The sequence below is a fragment of the Natator depressus genome, chromosome 4 (assembly GCF_965152275.1).
Source record: "Natator depressus isolate rNatDep1 chromosome 4, rNatDep2.hap1, whole genome shotgun sequence".
In the NCBI taxonomy this organism is placed as follows: domain Eukaryota; kingdom Metazoa; phylum Chordata; order Testudines; family Cheloniidae; genus Natator; species Natator depressus.
Window position 1 is genome coordinate 12453134 of NC_134237.1, and position 19505 is coordinate 12472638.

Here is a 19505-nt window from a genome sequence, read left to right on the forward strand (position 1 = left end):
AGGGTTGCAACCTGATGTACCCTGTATAGATGTGCCTGGGTCTCCCTCTCACCACCAAAGGGACAGGTGCATGTCTGTGCTCACAGCTCTTCGGAGGAGCCATCAGCTGATATCCCTGGCAGGGTGTGGAACAGACTGGTCCACCAGGGTTCCTCGCCCTGTTTAAGTGGCAACAGGTCCCACCACTTGGTGTTGGGGCAGGACATGAGGGCGAGGAAGTGAACTGAATGGGGCATGTGTGTGGATAGATGTTCACAGCACAGTTCGGTGTTGGAATGTGTGTAATGAATGAGGCAGGGGATTGCAGGAAAAGAAAAGAGTCTTATGGTTAAGGTAATTGAATGCTGGCCTGGGGAATAGGATTCTATCCCTGCCTGTGCCACAGAAATCTTATTTGATGCTGGGTATGTCACTTAAACCAAACTTCTCATGGATGGTCCCTAATTGTGTGCTCCTCACTTTCTGGGTGCCTGATTTGAGACCCTGGGGTCTGATTTGAAGAAGTGCTGAGCACTCATAGCTGCTACTGAAGTCGCTGGAAGCTGTGCTTCCAATAAATAAAGTGCTAACTAAAGCTAATTATTCTGAAAAATCAGGGTATAGGGGCTGCCTATTGAGTACCCAAAATTAGTGAATATTTTTGACCATAATCTCTGTGGGTTGGTTCCCCATCTTAAAATGGGGGTAATAACACCCCCTCATCTCAAGGGATGTTGTGAAAATTGTTTCCAAAGCTCGAATACCAAGTAGTGTGTGCCATACAAAAGCCTATGGGGAAATTAATAATTCTTTCTTCAAAGCAGGGTTTGAATAGCGTGCAGTAAATAAGGCCTGGGGCCACCAACTGAAGAATGAGGGGAAAACAAAATATTGAATAACTGCTCATTAACTGAGTACCATCCCTTCAGTGCACTGAATAAGGTAGGGGTCCTGTAGGAAAAAAAAGTATATGATTATGTAATTAAAGACTGTATCATAATGCATATGCACAAGGAGGCTGAATTAAGGCTGCACATGTGTACTCATATTTAGAGAGGATATACAGAAAATGTGGCCACGCTACTTGTCCCATCATCTTTGAGTGGTAGGGCAGAATAACTGTGTAATATATAATTGTATTGAATCAGTATGTGTAGACTATAATTGGTGGCTGTTTTTGTTTTGTATGAATGACAGTATGCAGAAAAGAATTGTATTGCAGCAGTATAAAGTCTGTGTATCCTAAATTATTTGTTGGCCCACAAAGGTAACCCATTGTTTACTATTTTCTCTTTGAAAAGAAGTAATACAGTTTGCGGGGGGAGGAAGCTACTATCTGAATTTGTGATGGGGCAGGCATGCTTTGTTTAATTACAGCTTTATAATATTCAGTAAATAATTCCCTGAAAAAGTAGAAATCTGCCAGGGCTGCTCTGTAGAAACAGTATGCTACTGAAAGCGAAGATGTCACTTAAAAAAAAAAGACTAGGGATTGAGAGGTGTGATCGTCAGTATGTTAGAGTTCCAGCAGAAACAGGGCCCTTCCTTTTCAGTTTTTATTTTATTTTTTCCCGGGAATATATCAGGGTCGATTACTACAACAACAGAAACAGGTGAAAATCGGAGGAAAAACTATTAATAATTTTTCTCAGTAAATATTGGAGTTTATTTTGGTGAATGGAAGGACAGGGAAAAGTGTTCAGTAGATTAATACTTTGATGAATGGAATTCAGTGTGGTTTACTGCAGAACTAAAACAGAACTCAAAACACAATGACACCTCTGAGTTTAAGAAAACAATACATCTCTAATCCCCAAATAAAACTTTTCATTTGAATAAACAGTTTTTACTGTTGCAGACTTAGAACTCTTAGCCTATAAATATTTACATTTAGTAATTGGGCCACACCATTTCAGCGCATACACTCAACTTCATCCTTTTCTCCTGTTTGTTTTTTTAAACTTTTGAATATCTCCTTGTGTTCTGAAACATATTCTGACACAGATTTTCATTTTCTTCCCATTTTAATGTCGATCTTTAAACCATTATCTGCTAACAGCTTGAAATGTGTACATGGTGGGTGTAAGATTCATCAGTACGTTCAGATGCGCATGCACTTCAGAGCTTGTGGGCATGCCTTTTGTGTGTATCTTCTAGACACACTAATACATAGTCTTATGTCAACAGGCAGCTTTGCATGTACACACAGACTATTATTGTAATACATATACCTCATGCAATGTATTGTATTATCCTAATAAAATACATTGTATGAGCTATATGTATTACAATAATAGTTATTTTTTATATATTTGAATGATACAAAAGTAGGGTGTAAATTGGGGGGGGGGAAAATTATACCTTTTGTAAAACGCAGAATTTTTTCAGTAAAAATCAGCTTAACCTGAAAACAAAGGGGCTTAAGCATAGATAATAGTCCTAAAATATCTTAACTGCTGGTGTTTAAAGCAGCTTGGGTTGAGTAGAACTGAAGTTGCAACCAACATTTCATTTTTAAAGTAAATGTGATGGTTTAATAGAGTTAGGGCCCCATTTTGTAGGGGTTCACCTGCATGGTACGTGTTAGACTTACCATGGTTCCAATCTAGCCATGAGCCCCATGCACTGACTTCATTGGGTCTCCAAACAGGCATGAGGATCTGCCTGCATGGAGGTCGTTGCTAAATCAAGGCCAGTAGTAAGCAGTTATAGTTTGTATAATTAAAACATCATATGAACAGTAAACAGGACTTCATACCAAAGAATGTAACACAACAGTATGATGATGAGACTACCTGGAATCTAACATTTTTATTTCAACTCTTCCAAATACACACTAAAGTAAATACATGATAAACAAAAACCCAGCCCATTCTCTGAGCATATACTCCTGAAAGATAGTAAAAAAAATAGATCTGGTTGAATTTTATTTAATTCAAAATTATTTTTTCAACAAAGATGTCTTATCTCAAAACGGACATTTCTCTATTTTAAATTAACTTTATCTGGTTTTCATCAAAATCTCCAAATACTGAAAAACTGAAATTTTTTGTCCCAAAGTGTTTCTCAGACTAATTTTTTTGTTTTGCTTTTAGCAATCCCACCCCCTCTCCACCACCACTTTTTGGGTCCTGGGGGATTTATTGAACACCTAAACATTTTTCAAGACAATTTTTGATTGAAAAAATCACTAATTTTAATCAAAACTTTTCATAAAAATAAAGACAAATTTTGACCCGCTCTATTAAAGACATGTCAGTCTTTCCCTCTTCTGTGCAGGATCAAGAAATGGTGATAAGATCCCTTGGTGGTATGTTTATACACACAATGTTTAAAATGCAGAAGGTGGGTGAGCAGGTTGAATAATCCTGACTCTTGTGGAATTCATCCCTCTCTGACTGTTGCTGAGCCACTTATGGGATGACTTCTATCCCTGTCTCTCGTTCAGAGATACCGCTGTGGAGTAGATCTTTTTGCTTTTGAGATGTACCTGCTTGCATACATTATCAATCAATGTGTTGGTGTTGTATAGGGGCAAGTGCTGCTTTGGTCCTGCTTTGAGCAGGGGGTTGGACTAGATGACCTCCTGAGGTCCCTTCCAATCCTGATATTCTATGATTCTAAATGCATTGCATTTTCCAGGCAACTATAAGGGTCAAGCGTACCGAACACAACAGCAATTGTTGCGAAAGAGTCTACCACTTTAAGGCCCCAATCCTGTGCAGGTGGACCCTTGTACCCACCAGACTGGGAGCTAGACTCTGAGCCTGCAAACACATATGCACATGCCTAACTTTGCAGCCTGAGAGTTCAATAGAATTCACCTTCCATAAGACTCATAATACAGCAGAATTCCATTGAATTCAACAAGACTGCCTACCATGCATAAAGTTAAGCAGGTGTATAGATCTTTGCAGGGTGTGGGCCCTTGCACGGCAAAAAGAAAAGAAAAAGCGCTGAAAGGGCATCAGAGCATGGAAGAGACAGGGGGACATATGCTAAACAGGCTGAAAGCTGTTTGCTTTGTGGAGTTATTACTTCGCTGAAAGTAAGGAAAGGACAAGGTAAGTGACAACAATACGAATAAAAAATATCCCCTGGGGTAGGAGTGACAGACCAGTAAAATAACTGCTTATAGGTACATGTCATTAAATACAGAGTAGGGGAGATGCTCTGGGGTTGATCAGTGCGGACATGCATCCGGCAAAGTGGGTATTCACCCACCAAAGCCTAAGCTCCAATACGTCTGTTAGTCTACAAGCTGCCACAGGACTCTGCAGCTTTTGCATTTTATTTGTTGCTCTGTTGCTTTTAAGTGCAATCTCCCTTCTGAGTATTGGTTTGTGAGGGCTGCAGCCCCCCCAGCGAACAGGCAGTGGGGCAGGGGTGGGTGCAGAACAGGACCCGGCTCCTGCCCCTCTCCGGCGCAGCAGGGGAGCGCGCCCAGAAGCGTGTGCGGGATCGGGCCCGACAGCCTCTCCCTCCAGAGGAGGACGCCCGTGCTGCTGCCCCAGGGCCCGCAGGAGAGCCGGGGCAGGGGCCGCTGGCGGGCCGGGGGGGGGGGGGGGGAACCTGCAGCGCAGCCGGCGCCGGCAGCCCGGGGAGGCGGCGGCCGGCTCCGCGCCAGGGGGGCCCCTGACGTGGGTGGCGCGCGCAGGGGAGGAGCCCCGCGGCGGGCTGGGGCAGGCGGCTTTATCAGCCCCGCAGGTCGCCAGGCGAGCGGCGCAGGCAGGGCTCGGCGAGCGACAGGCGGCCGCGCAGCGACTCTCCCTGCCCCGGCTCCTGGCAGCCCAGCGGCCCCCGGCCGGAGGGAGCCGAGACGGGGCCCGGCCCCGCGGGCTGGAGCAGCGGCTGGGCGGGCGGGCGGCCGCCTCTGGGAGCGCTCCGAGCGCCTGTCCGCTGCCAGCCCGGGGACTTGCCCGGGGCTCTGCGGGGGCGGGGGGGTGCGCGGCTGGGGGGGCCGGGGGAGGCGCGTGTGGCGTGGCGGAGCGCGGGTCGTTTGTTCTCGGGAGGGCTCTGGACTCGTGATGGTTCTCCTGCCCCTGCTGTTCGTTGCAGCCTCTCTGGGAGAGGTGAGGACTTCCGCCGATGAACAGGTAAGTGGCTACATCGCAGCCGTAGCTTTGTCTGCAAAGTTGATGCCGCTGTCTTCTCCCTCGGCTTCTGTAGCGGCGGAGGGGGGCAGAGCTCGGGCGGCTGGTCTGTAGGCATTTGCTCGTACGGGCTAACTGCTACAGGGCTTAAGCTTTGGTGAGCTACAGCTCACTTCATCGGATGCTCAGGAAAGCTCATGCTCAAATAAATTGGTTAGTCTCTAAGGTGCCACAAGTCCTCCTTTTCTTTTTGCGAATACAGACTAACACGGCTGTTACTCTGAAACCTGCTACAGGGCTGGCTCTTGGAGGGATGATTGCTGCCAGACTGCTCCCTCCAGTTAGATTGCTGTGCAGCATAACAGCAGCGCCTTCCTTTATTTTCACCTACATCCACTGACCCCTGCTAACGCTGGGTTGGTTTTATCGTGTTTTCTTTAACGGACTGACTGTTAAGTGGCTTGATCTCAGAGGAATGATTGCTACCAAAGCTAGGCGCTTCCCCCATAACGTAAACCGTGATTAGTCTCTCCGGTGATTAATAATCTCAGCAGAGAGAGAGAGAAGACTTAAGTGAGCTGTAGCGCACGAAAGCTTAGGCTCAAATAAATTGGTTAGTCTCTAAGGTGCCACAAGTACTCCTTTTCTTTTTGCGAATAGAGACTAACACTGCTGTTACTCTGAAATCTATTCGTTTGCTTAGCTCTCCCCGTCCCTCTGTCCCGGGGCATGTGGAATCATGAATGGATCTGGAAGCTTGCTCTCTTGTCTCTCTCCCCCTTTCATTTTGATCCTTTAAGAAATCCATTCAAAGTGGGGTTTTCTTTTCAAGGTGCTTGTAATTGTCTTCTGGTCTTTCTCATGCCAGTGAGGAAACGCGTGGGCTGCGGAGGAAATCATTCGGCTTTAGGGGAGAGCGATCCATTATGCACGTGTCAAAAGGGAATTGCTTGCACAATCCTTTTGCTGCAAAGTTTGCTTTGACAGATGGGGGGGGGAGCGTTTCCTGGCTTTTCCCTTTTCCGTTGCTGAGCATGTCTCTCCGCTGCCCTCCCACCCCCCTTCTTTTTGCAGAGTTTAGTGTCCCCTCTTCTGTCCCCAGCAAGGTAAACCACAAACTTGAATGAGTCCTTAGTCTGGCAGCAGCTACCTTGAGTCCTATCCCGCAGCCAGCTGGGAGTTTTGTCATTGACTCCAGCAGGGTGCAGCAGGCTGCTCTGTCTGAATCCTGTGTATGTAGCTCTCCCATCTCTTTGCATGAGCTATTCAGCATGATGCCTAACTGCCTGTACGTAGGGAAGGGTAGTTTTTGCTTTCCTTGGTTTCCCTGGTATCAAAATTGTCACCATACATGCCCGATTATTCCTTCACACGCCCACTCTTCAGGAATCATAGCGTTAATTCATTTTAAGGCCTTTCTTTGGCCACTGGAATTATTTTTTGGCACAGTGTCACAATTTATAGAATGGTTCATTCAGAATTAGGACTTCTTAGCTGCTCTATTTATGTTAAACTTATTATGAAGTCTATTCGTATATTGGTGGGAACAGCTGGTTATTCAGTTAGGGAAAAATGCCACCTCAGAAAACCAAAAGCAGAAATCTACCAACAGTGCAGTACAAACCAAGTGATTTTCCACTTTCCAGAAACACATATTTTGCAGTAAGTAACACAGCACATAATAATTAAACTAACAGTTTTGTGTGTGTGTGTGTTTTTTTTTTTTCCCCCCTCTGCAGGCTGGTAAAGAAGGAACGATCCAAATAGGTAAGAATAATTTTTGTTTTGTTTTTTTCCCCCGAAAAGGAAAGTGAAGTAAATAAGCTCAATAAGTCAGTTTATTTAAACTTCTTTTCTTGAAGACACTATTAGTGCATGTGCAGACTAACAACGTTTTCACACTTGAACCATAGATTCTTCCTTCCAGCAGAAATGTGTAGATCTGCAGTAATGTAATTTGTCTTTATGCCCTCTCATTTTCACCCTCACACTTCAACAAAATCTACACTTTCCCTTTTAAAAGAACAAAACCAGCAAAAGTTAAAAATTGGAGCACAGTTAAACCGGCCGTTCAAATCTCATGGTAAATCAGATATGTGGGATTCTTTTTGTCTGAGTACTTTCCTGAAAAAAGGAAGCAATACTTACTCAGTTTTGGGAAGGGCAAAACATGTTTTTGGACAGTGTTGATATCGTGTGTAAGCATTTAACGTTTTTTTTTTTAGCAAGACATATTTTGTTATGATGACAGTGTGGAATACAGGGTGAATAAGGGACCTGAAGAAAAGGTTTCTCCCTCAGTATCCATTGGTCACTTTAAAACCTTGCCATCTCTATTACAAATTTAAATCACTTTGTTTTTGAACTACTACATTTCTCAAGGGACAGTGGTGAAAAGAAAAGACTGGAAATTCTGGAACAAATACTGTGCTGGTGCAAATGGGAGCAGTTCCATCGATTTCAGTACAGCTGTGCAAGCTGAGAATTTGGTCCTCTATCTTTATGGAAGGGAATGTGTTCTAGCTAGCAGAATATAGGAATAGGTGTCTGGTCTCTTGGATTCTCTTCTTGGGTTAGTATTTGACCTGGGGAGTGTAACCGTATGCATTTCTCCGTTTACCCATCTGTGAAAAGGGTGTTTATAATACTTCCATGGGATGTTATGAGGCTTACTTAATGTTTGTTACAGTGCTTTGAAACTCTCAAATGAAAGGTGCTATATAGGAGAGTAATGCTTCCACCCCAGCAAAATCTCCCAATTTGAAGTTTTAACCTTCCAGCATATGCCAGGTGTTCTGAAAGCAAGTTCAAGCATTTTCCTGAATTGTGGAGGTCTTTCTCTTTTAATTTTAATTCTGGCACTGAATTCTAGTGTGTTGAGGTTAATTTCTACTACTACCTATGAGTAATGGGAAATGAGGCACTTGTGTGGGTTTATGTTTAATTGGCAAACCCTTTTTTTCCAACTGTGTGCTGACCTTGTGTTTTTGTTTTTGGTTGTTTCCATGCAGTTTGGATTGTTTTTGCATTTCAGTAACCATAAGCTATATGGAAATGCTGCTCTTAGAAATGATATCGTACTTCAGGAAAAAAATCCTTATCCTGGAAAATAGATCTCTCTCTCTCTCTTGTCTTTTTCATGTCTCAGTTGCCACGGTTTGAGAATGTTCTTGAGACACCCACAGAGGCTAGGGATACGATCTTGCATACATGGGGCAAATCTGTGTCTCTGTGCATAGCTGGGCATAACTGGGCTGTGTGCTCCATAGGGGATAGGTCAGGATAGAATTCTCCCTTTAATCCTGAGGTGGTAATAGGAGCCTGTGCAGTTGCTGTATTGCTTCCTTAGTAATCTATTGCGGATTCACTGGTCCTACTCGGGGCCATCCCTAGGGGGGTGCGGGGCCTGGAGTGGAAGTGACGAATCCGTCACTTCTGGAACTGACCCGTCCTTTCCGGGACTAACTGCTTCAGCCAACAGCACTGGCCTGTGGGGCTTCCGAAGTGTGGGGCCCGGAGCGGTTGCCTCAGTTTGCCATACCCAAGGGACGGCTCTGGTCCTACTCACAGTCTGCGCCTGTCCTCCAGCCTATTTTCACAGTGGTGTGGCTGGAGCTCCTGTTGAGCATAGCTGCATAGTGCTTGACATCTTGTGAGAGCTCACTGCAGCCTACTGTCTCCTGCATAGTAGAACTACGTTGATTTCATTGCCTTCAGGCTCCTCTGTGACTCTTGGGCAGGTAGATTTGGCCCATAAGCTTCTCAGATCTTTTGCTTTTCAGGAGGCTTACCAAACACGATTGTAAGTGACTTGCTTTACCTACTGCATTTTCCTGAATAGATAGTGTCTTGGTGGAGAAACACTTTTGCATTTAAAACATATCTGGTGCTGGTTTTTGCCCTAATTTGTACTGAAAGGGCATTTTTAAACCGTTATTTTTAAAATGTCTTTGGTCCTGTGAAATCTGATTGTTTCTGCTGTGAAGTACATACAGTGAAATCTGTCTTAGAACCGTCTCCAAGTAGGTAGCAACCACTTTCAAGTATCCTCTTGCAGCTTCCTATACACTTTTCTTTGACCTTTAGTCTATGGCTGCCTCTATTAAGCAGCTGATCTTTGCTTGTACCCTGAGTGGTCATTTAAGATGAGTTTAATTGTGTAGGTTTTTTTTTTTTAAAAATACACCCACATAGAATGTATAAACACAGTGAACTGCACTAAATTAATGTATTAAATTACTACATAACTTAATTCAATGAGCAGGTGCACAATAATTGTCAAGCAGAAATCTTATTGTGAATTATATGACTTTTCAGATGTTGGAATTAGAAAAGCATTCTTGTGAGACGGTTTTGGAACTTGATTTGGTGCAGCATCTCCATTCTGTGTGCTCCAGAATTCCACAATGTGTACGTGCTGTGAGTTGACAGTGCTGTTAGTGCTACCACTTGAAGGATGCTTTGGTTTCCAACTCTGAAATGACATTGGCAGGCTGCCTTTGGAGAGAGTGAACAGCTTGTCGTCTTATCTGCATAAAACAGTTTCACTGGAGTGATGCAAAGGGTCTGTCATGCTACAGGAACTGTGAAAATACCAGAAAGCATCCTGTATGGCCACTCAGGAAAGGAATACTTGAGTTGCCAATAGCACTGGGTCAAGTTCACAGTACAGGAAATGGGGTCATTGAGGGCAATAATTCACTAGCCGCTAAACTGGAGAGCCTCAGTTTTTGTTTACCCTGCTTGAGAAACCTTGAATTTGATTTTTTTAGAAGTGCTTAAACAACCACAGCTCCTACTGATGTCCGACCCATTTGGGACTCCTGAGGGTACCTTTCTTATTCCATCTTCTTCTTCCACTCACTCAGACCTTGCTTCTGGCCAAAAAGTGCTAGATACAGCTCCCTCTGAAGCATGTATGTGATGGTTCTGAATTGGCTGGACTGCTCAGAAGAGAGCAACCAAAATTGCTTCCTAACTTCTTAGGGCTCTCAACACTTAACACAGGCAAGGGGAGTAAGATTGAGTCCCTAGTTTGGATTGTATCATTACCCTTCTCAGTGTTGAGAAATACTTTTGCTAAATGACTGGAGCAGTTTTGCCTCTGCCCTTTATAAGGCTTATCACAGTCTCTGTTCTACCATGATAAAAGTGACAGATGTATTAGGAGTTAAGCATTTATTTCCTCTGAAAGTAAGAATTCTTAACACTCATTCCCAGTTTTTCCCTTGAAAAATTGGCTCTGGGTGCTCCCACCCTAGATATATTACAGTATGCAAAATGGTATGCCCCTTTGTGCCCAATAAGCTGATAATGTGCTGCGCTGGTCCTTTTAGCTTGGAGGGTATCTATTCTACACGAATCCAAGTTTTGTTACCACTATCCTTCTCATATGATGTGGGTATAGTGTGTTTACTGATGAAATGACCAAATAACTACCTTCTCCAGTATTGGATACTGTCAGCTTAGATAGTATGTAACAAACAGTAGTTATGGTGGAAGCAAAGGAGCCATACCTTTGTGGTAAAAGTAATACAGATGTCATGTCATATCCCTGCAGGTTTCCAAGCTGCTACTTCTGCCTTGGAATATTACATGGTAGCTATTGTATTTCATCCTGCAGAGAAGCTATAACTTGCTGTCATGCTATGATTAATTCATCACTATGAGCTAGATTCTGCCACCCTGACTGGCACTAAATACACTGTACAACTGCTCAAAGTAATCAGTGAAGGGATTCAAGTAGTCAGATACTACTCAGGTGGCAGACCGTGGCCCTACAACCTCAGTGCAGATTCAAGTTGGAGGATAGAAGCCCTTGTTTAAATACTTATTTATTGGTAATAATTAGCAAAGAAAAACTTCTGAAATATTAAACCGAAAACTTTACAAACTGGCTACCTTTATTTAGACATCTAAATAACTTGTCCTGATTTCCAGAGGTGCAAAATATTCATTGCCTTCCGTGGAATTTGTAGGCGTTCAGCATTTCAGAAAATAGGCACCTAAATAAGTTGACTTATCTGTGTATTTGGTGCTTTACTTTCCCCAGGTTCCAAAATTTGGCCAATACATTCTATTAAAAGAAAAAAACTCCCATAATGAAACAATCCCTCTTTCAAATGCAGTTGTGCAAAGAAAGTGTAGGACATTTGAATCTTAATTATCGTTCGTTCTAATAAGGTAAATAACGTCAGCTTGTGTGGTTCAGACGTGCTAATGCTTTAGTATTGTTTAGATTTAAAAAAATATTATGAATATATTTTTCTTACAGATGCATCCTTTACCTGACTATGTGTTTTGGAACGCTTAATAAAAGAATGTGATATTTTTATAAATGATTACTTTTGTCTTTAAACAATGTACAATTTTGAACATAAAATTCACCTCTGTCTCCTCATGCTTTTCACTGATTATTAGTAAGACTTGGAATTAGCAAAACAGTGCAGCTTTGAAAATGGAGAATCTGAAAAAAATAACCCCTACAGATGGAATAGCATTTCCATAAACTGTAGTCTACAAAAAAGGATGACTGAAGTCAGCGGAAGAGTTTGGCTCTCTTCAGTATTTAAGCTTGTCACATTTAATTTTGATTGCCTTTGAACAAATGAGACTTCCTTTTCTAGTTCAACATTTACAGACCTTGGAAAGTCCTCTGCTGATGGCAAAAACTTTAATATGTCTCTTCCCACCCTTCATGCCCACCTCCTTGTGGTCAGCTGGCTGTTCTCATTATTAATGACTGCAATTTGCTTTCCCCCACAAACTGAAATCTGGGAACATTACCATAAAAAGTACAAAGTAACTTCTCAGATGTGCTGCAAATTCAGGCTTTGATTGTCAGGCTGTCACTTGTGCATTTTGGATGTCTGCTTGTGTGAAAAATACACACAATCTGTTGTGGGTAAAAGTAAGAAATCACCTGTGTTTTATTGATCTGTAAGTGAATTTTAAGTAGAAATGGTCCTAAAATGTGAAATTTGGATCTGGATATTTAGCCCCACTGAAATTTGGGGGATATTAGGATTGAGAGTTTTGATTGGGCCCAGTGACAAAACTTGGATGTGTTCAGATTTCAACTTCTTTGCTTCCTATTCCCTACTTACTCCAAAAAGCAAACAAATACTCTCAGGAAAAAGTGGAATCTGGAGTTTTGATTTGGTTCTCTCTCTAACTCTCAAGATAAAATTTTTTGATCCTTACATAAAATTCCCAGTGATTTTTAAATGGGAGTCCTGCATGAGGTAAGGATTACAGGATCAGGCCCTAAAATGATACGCATAATGTTTAAAAGCATTTTTAATACGGATGTGACTGTATTGATTATGGGTGAGAGTGAAAGCCTCCTTCAGGAAAGATTCCACTGTGAGTTGGTAATTTTAATTGTGGTATGCATAGTCGTTTTCAGCACAATGAATGGTATGAATGACTAGGGTATTTTCACTCACCTTGACTGCAATATTTCCATAACATGCTTGAAAAATTTCCATTTCCGTACACCAGCTATTAGGACATTATTTTTCCTGACTGCCTCTACTGTTAGCAATATCAGTTAGAAATTGAGGAAGTTAATGCAGAATCAACTCGGCTGCAAAACTAGGTAATCCCAACTGTGAGGAATGGGTTAGTGTTCTGAGACATGAAGCTGTCAGCGACAGTAAGTGTCATAGAAGGGGCACTATTTTAATCTTTGGAGTGGTGGAAAGGGGTGAAGATGCCAAACTGTATATCTCAGCCTGTGTTCTGAAGCCAGGATTGTGTTTTACCATGATAGGGTTGTGGAGGGTTTTTTGGAGGGTAAGAAATAGACTATAATTAGGAGAAATAGTTGAATGTAGCAATTGAGAATTTTCCAATTACATTATCAGTACTGGGTAGTCTGCATAAATAGGTTCTGGATTATTCAGTGGATTGATATTGGATACGAGAGCCTTTTACCTCTGTCATCCATTCAAATCTGTTTTAGGTTGAGAATGGATAAGTTTTAATGCATTTAATTAAGTATGTTTATTTAGAGGTATTTCTGTGGCACACATCAGTATCTGAGCCACTCAGTAGTAAAGATATATCAAATGGTACCAAGAAGGTAGCACTGCCCTCTACCCCCTCCAACACCCACTTTATAGGAATTGGGACTGGTTAATTCTTTTTGCATTGGCTGTCTTTATTACATGATCATTTGAGGAAATTCTGCCTTGAGCCAGGTGTGCCTCACAGCATGCTCCATAGGTGGTGAGATTTATGCTCAGATTCATGTCCTGCGTCAGTTTGGTCCAGAATCATTGCCCTTGCACAGGGAATGCCATTCCTTCTACCATCACAGGAAGAGACCTGGACATCTAATAGCCTGATTCTCCTCTCAGTGTTGCTTAGTGTAAATTGAGAGTTAACACCACTGACTTAAGTGGTGTTACACTGGTGTAAAATCAGTATAAAGTGGAGAAATAGCAGGCCCCAGTATATCCTGGTTGAGGAAATATGGTGGGAAGTAAAGAAACAGAGACCCTCCCTTGTGTAACTTAGCCATAGTCCACATGAGGCTTAAGTTCAGGATGGTTGGCCATTAGGTGGTTTATTTGAAATAAATCATAGCTATCCTTTAACAGTTAATTTCCTACGAGACAGCTATCCATATACCACTAAAAAGCAAGTTTGTTGCCAGTCTCCTAGAAGATGGACTGCATGGGAAGGGAGGAAAAAAGTTACCCTCTCCCAACTAAGTGGCTCTTCCAGGAGCCTGGTGAGGAACTATGGGGTAGCATGCACTGCCACTGCTTGTCTCGTGCCGGTTACACAGCACACAGAGGACTCGCGTTTCATGGACTGTCATTCTGGCACCCTTCGAGCATTATATTCACTCCTGCAAATATGTGCATCTAGGACCCAATTTAAAGCCTACAGATCAGCTACTTTTGCTGCTTATCAGGTAGGAATTGTGGCTCAAATCCTCTGTTCTGACCAGTGGTGGCAGATAGAGGGCAGATAGGCAAAAGTGGCTTTAACCCACCTTTACTCTTCCTCCAATCTGGGCATGTTTACCTGGTGGATGCCTGGGCTAAGTTAGATCTGCCCCAGGACTATGCTGACTTACACAGCCTCAACAGCTAGGCAGCTGGGGGTTTCAGCAATGTATAGAGGCATCCTAATTATGCCTCCTTTCTCCCCTGTGCCTAGGGCAGGGAACAGTGATGACATAGAGCCACCAAAGCAGATCCTACACCACCTGAGGATCCCCCCTATGGAGGTACAATTCACAGGGTGTTGGATGTGCTGGCTTTACAGTTGCTCTATCACTGGAGCAGGGTCCAGGATCTTACCCAGCATCTCTCAAAGTTGGTTTTCTCACCTTCTCCATTCTCCTGTGTCTTTTACCATATTCTACTTCAGGTTTCAGGAGGAGGAAGGGAAAGAGTAGGTCAGTGGGTAAAAAAGACATTCATTGGAGAGCCACGGAGGGACACGTCAGAGCCGATAGGATTCCCGTCCGCTCAGCTGTGTTAATACATTGACATGATGAATCATTGCAGTGGCATTTGCTGGGATGACTCTAGCTAAGAATCCCTCAGGTTTTATTTTTACACTATAAATCAATTTTCTGAGAATGCCGAGTTACAGTACAAAACATGACACTTTCTTTGGGAAGCTGCCATGCAAGGAAACAAACTACTTTGTTTCATGCACATGTAGAACAATCTCATGGGGTTTTGTAAAGGAGAATCCAAGAAATTGGTGTTCACTCATTTTTGGCACTTACACATAAAGAGCAAGGAATCTCCTGAGTACTTTGAAATGGAAAAAATTCAGACCTTTGGTCTCCCCTATGTATGAAGCCTAAATCATATGGGGGCCATGTGCAATTGGACACATACATTTGCACCTACCTAATTTAGGCCCTAGAGTCTTACAGTCAAGGTGCCTATCCTGGCATATCTTCATATGTTCAACCAACTTTGAAAACTGGGCCCATGTTCAATTTTAATTTTTTTTTTTTTAGTTTAAACATCCTTGCTATCACATGAAGGTACTAAACATTTGTGGCTTTTTATACAGATCATTGTAATAATATCTCTGTGCTTAGAATTGAAGTGATGTAATAAGATGAGTAAATATGATGCATTTAAGGGGCCAACTTCTGGTTGCATTGAAGTCAGTGGAAATCTTGCAACTGATATCTGTAAGCCTGAGCTTTGGCTGAAATTGTTTTCTAAATACATAACATGATGGGCAATATTCTGTCGAATACATTTTCTCTTTCTGTTTGGATCTCTTCATGTTTATTTACAGGGGGAGAAATAATTCTGTGGTTAAAATTGCTGTGTCAGAATAACAGCAAAGACCTAACTGTGGCACAAAAGGAAGGAAATTTAGGATTGACTTTGAGGTCAAACAGAGTGATGACGTAAATTAGATTCCCTTACACTAACTAGGCCTGCTTACACCCATTCTGTCTCTATAAAAGGGAAACTAAGTTGGCATAACTCAATTGCTGCAAGCAGTTGGTCATTGGGTCTTCTGCTCGCCACTGGGTGGCACTTCCTTCTGTTGCGGTACGGCTGCTTCGTGGCTCAGCCCTCTGGCCAGGTCACCCTGTGATTTCCCTTTCTGGGGGAGTCTTTCAGAGTCCTTCTGCACCAGCTGCATCAGGCAGTCTGCATGCCCGCTCCCCTGGCTGTGTCATTCCACAGTGAGTGGGGCAGTCTTCCCGTTTACTGCACCTAGCAATACCACTCTGCAGTGGATGGTAGGGAACCCAGGCCCACCCACTACTCTGGGTGCTAGTCCAGGGCCCTACAGTGAGCAGTTAAGGTCACCAAACCTACTGCTCTGTTTCTTGGACTCCTTCCTACCATGCTGCTTTAAGCTTCTCCTTCATGAGCCTTCCTAGTCAGTAGTTTCTCCTGGGGCTACTAGGTAAACTCTTCCACCTGGCTTCCTATCCCCTCTTCCTTCTCCCTTTCCTCAAGAAGAGAGAGAGTGCAGGCTTCTTCCCTGCTGTGTTGCCAGCCTCCTGGCTTTATAGAAGCCCTGCCTGTTCCTTCACAGGTGAGCTCCCATCTAATATAGTGCTTTCCACACAGCCTAAATCTCCCTCTCTTTGCAGCTGAATTGGCTGATGGGGCCCAGCTGGCCTACTTCAACTCTCTCCGGGCCGGTGTGGGAAGCACAACCATTTTATAGATGTAAATTAAAATACCTCCAACCCTACTTTAATTTATATCTTCTGGCCCCTCTGGTAGACTCCTTTTATACATCAGTGGAGTGAATGTAAGTAGTACTAAGGGATCTTAAGTCAATGCGTAAGGTTCGAACTTACATCGCCTCTGAATTTAGGCCTCAAGTGCATTATTCACCTTATATCTCCTTGGTTTTCTGGTGTCTACTGCATAATACTAATCATGGTTGGGAAGAATCCTCAATATTTACATACAATGGATGAGTCCATGACACAGCTGTAAGTGAATTTCTTTGCTCATCATTATTTTGGTGGTTTCCTATTCTGTAGCTACGTATCTGTTCTCCATTTTTCAAACTTGTTCTTATACTCTCATTCCAATTTTGGTTTTTTTGTGTTTGTTTTTTGGACAGATTTACCAAAAATCAGACCGAGGCTGTATGGGCTAGTGACTCCGATCAGCACTGGTGCGGATGGAAGCTTCATCTCCAACGTTCTCTCCGCAAGCCATCAGAGAAGATTAACAAGGGATGTATCCCAAAGCCCCAAACAACTGTATTTTAATATCACAGCTTTTGGAAGGGAATTCCATCTCAGGCTGAAGCCTAACACCCGTCTGGTGGCTCCGGAGGCTGTAGTGGAATGGTATGAAGACGCTGTGGAAACTGGAAATGGAACTGAGGCTGGTAACAAAAGTCAGACTAGAAGCGCAACAGAGCGGATATGGAAAAAAGAGCCTCTGTGGACCGATTGTGCATATGTTGGAGACATCACTGATATCCCAGGAGCATCTGTTGCTATTAGCAACTGTGATGGTCTGGTAAGATTTATTCCATGGCATATATGTTTGGATCTTTATCCCTTTTCCACAAAGCTTTAATTGCTGTTAAGTATCCAACAGTTATGATCTAATTTGGTTAACTTCATTTTCCAAACCCATTAGAAATTGCACCCTTGTTTTATGTGGAGTCATTGGGCCTCATGCTGGAATACCTCCACTGCAGGACTTATCCCTTATTGACATCAACGTAGGAGAGATACAAATCAAACCTGTTAGTGTGGGTATTTTGGTTTTTGTGATATGTTGCAAACAGGGAAAACAAGTGTAACAAAGTTATCATTAGCAGTTTTATAGTCCGTGAGCTTACAAATGATATAAATAAATAGATGTGTCTACGTCCAATATTATTATGCATATTTTGAGGTGCAGCACATTCACAGACTGATCCCCTCAAAATAACAATGACAGTTTAAAAATAATCAGGCATGTTTCTTTAGAAAAAGAAATTTTTTTTATATACTATTATATTTTTTTATTTATGTATATATTTATATATTTTATTTATTTATATATATATATATATTTATATACTATTATATTTCTATACTATTCTCACACTTTAAAAGCATCAGTTGGATCACAGTACTTATAGGTGATGTGTTCTGAAGGTACTTTGGTCTGGTTATTATGTTAGACTAAAGTATGTCAGTGTAGATTCAGCAGCGTTATCTGTAAAGATAGACTGGGTTGGTGCACAGATGCCGTACACAAAGATGGGACATACAGTGACTGCATATGCAGTTCATTAACTCAATTCATGTGTCAAAGAAAGCTAATAATACTTGCACTGTACTCTTTAAGTAGTAGAAGCAGTAACATAAACATAATTGCAACTTCCTGGAAGATTAATATAGAGCTTTTATATACTGCTCTTCAAGAGAGAAATGGTATGAGCAGGCCTGCAACAACAGATGTCCCTTCTTTGAAAGAGCTTCCCATCTTGGATGCCAGATGCATAAATGATTTGATCCCATTCTACCTTAAGTACTAGCCACCTATGCTCCTCTGTTTCTGGAATGCAATGTGAAGTTGTACGTTAGTTTTATTTCATGGAAACCACTCACTGGTTTAATGAACTTTTGTTAATTTAAAGAAAGGAAATCTTCATAATTGATATTTGTTTATAGCTGATATGATCGATTTGCTGGTGAGTTTTTTTAATTATTTTTATTTTTATTTTTTTTTAAATCCAGTTTGGTAATAGCATGCACAATTTACAAAGATACGTGCAGATTTTTGAGCCCAGTGTGTGTCTTCATATAAGCAATGGCTATAGTGCTCTCATTATAAATGAGCTGCTGAGGCTGGGAGCTATGCGTTATCAGTAACGCTTCAAGACAGTAAATTGGATTAGACAGAGTTAGATTTAGGTGTGTGGCTGCACAGGCAAAGAGAGACGTGTTGCTGAAAAGATGCCCTTGCCGAGTGTTGAGTTAATTGGAATGGAGTAGTTCCTGTCCTTGCTAACCTCCACTTGCATAAGCAGAGGAAGGCAGATAACGTGGGGTCCTAAATGAAAAATTAGGAGGCTGATGTGTTTTTTGGGGGGATGGGCCAAGAAGAAATGCTCTAAATGGTATTTAGCCTCCTAGGTAACCTAGGGTGGGGAGTGAATAACTGCACCTAAAGTGCCACTGCTTTGAGCAGTAGTAACTCGGGCCACGTGCCTGCATCTGTCTCTCCCTGGGATCCTGTAGAGGGGTGAGTGGCCTGCTAAGGTGGGGCTGGTCAGAGATCCACACCGAGCAGCTGCCCTCAGTATCTGCCTTTGGGATCCTGGAAAGCTATGTAGTAGGGAGTCCACGTTCTGATGCTTCTGTAGTCCTCCTTCCCAAACTCATCCCTCAGGAGTGGGGAAATTCAAGTGAACTCTGCAAAATTCCTCGTTGTGGATATAGGGCCAAATCCTTTTCTCATTGGAGTCTGTGGAATTTTGCTATAGAGTTTAATGGGATTAAAATTAGGCCCTATAACAGGGGTTCTCAAACTGGTCAGGACCCCGCAGGGGGTCACGAGGTTATTACATGGGGGGTAGCGAGCTGTCAGCCTCCACCCCAAACCCTGCTTTGCCTTCAACATTTATAATGGTGTTAAATATGTAAAAAAGTGTTTTTTAATTTATAAGGGGGGTTGCACACAGAGGCTTGCTATGTGAAAGGGGTCACCAATACAAAAGTTTGAGAACCACTGCCCTACAAGCTATAGTATTCAACCCATGTTTGAAATCTGACTGAGAAAGTAGTTTTTAGCTTTCAAATACAGAGCTGAAATATGAAACCCTGAAGGCCTACATTGTGACATTCCGGTAAAGCTGGCGGTGAAGTGTGGATTAATTGATTAAATGTATCTGTGTGTGTTTGGACTTTTTTATTACTAGTAACTAATAATAAAAAAATCTAATTATAGTATAAAAATGCAG

General features: G+C 42.4%; 1 protein-coding gene across 1 annotated transcript in view; it reads left to right on the forward strand.

Moving 5' to 3' along the window:
* The first annotated feature begins 4956 nt into the window (after positions 1-4956).
* The window catches only part of ADAMTS3 (ADAM metallopeptidase with thrombospondin type 1 motif 3), a 184637-nt gene continuing 170088 nt past the window's right edge, over positions 4957-19505 (forward strand). Inside the window, exons 1-3 of the mRNA XM_074950410.1 lie at positions 4957-5075; positions 6812-6839; positions 16659-17065. Of these exons, the coding sequence (XP_074806511.1) occupies positions 5007-5075; positions 6812-6839; positions 16659-17065 (504 nt within the window). The 5' untranslated portion in view covers positions 4957-5006. The remainder of the gene's footprint in view (positions 5076-6811; positions 6840-16658; positions 17066-19505) is intronic.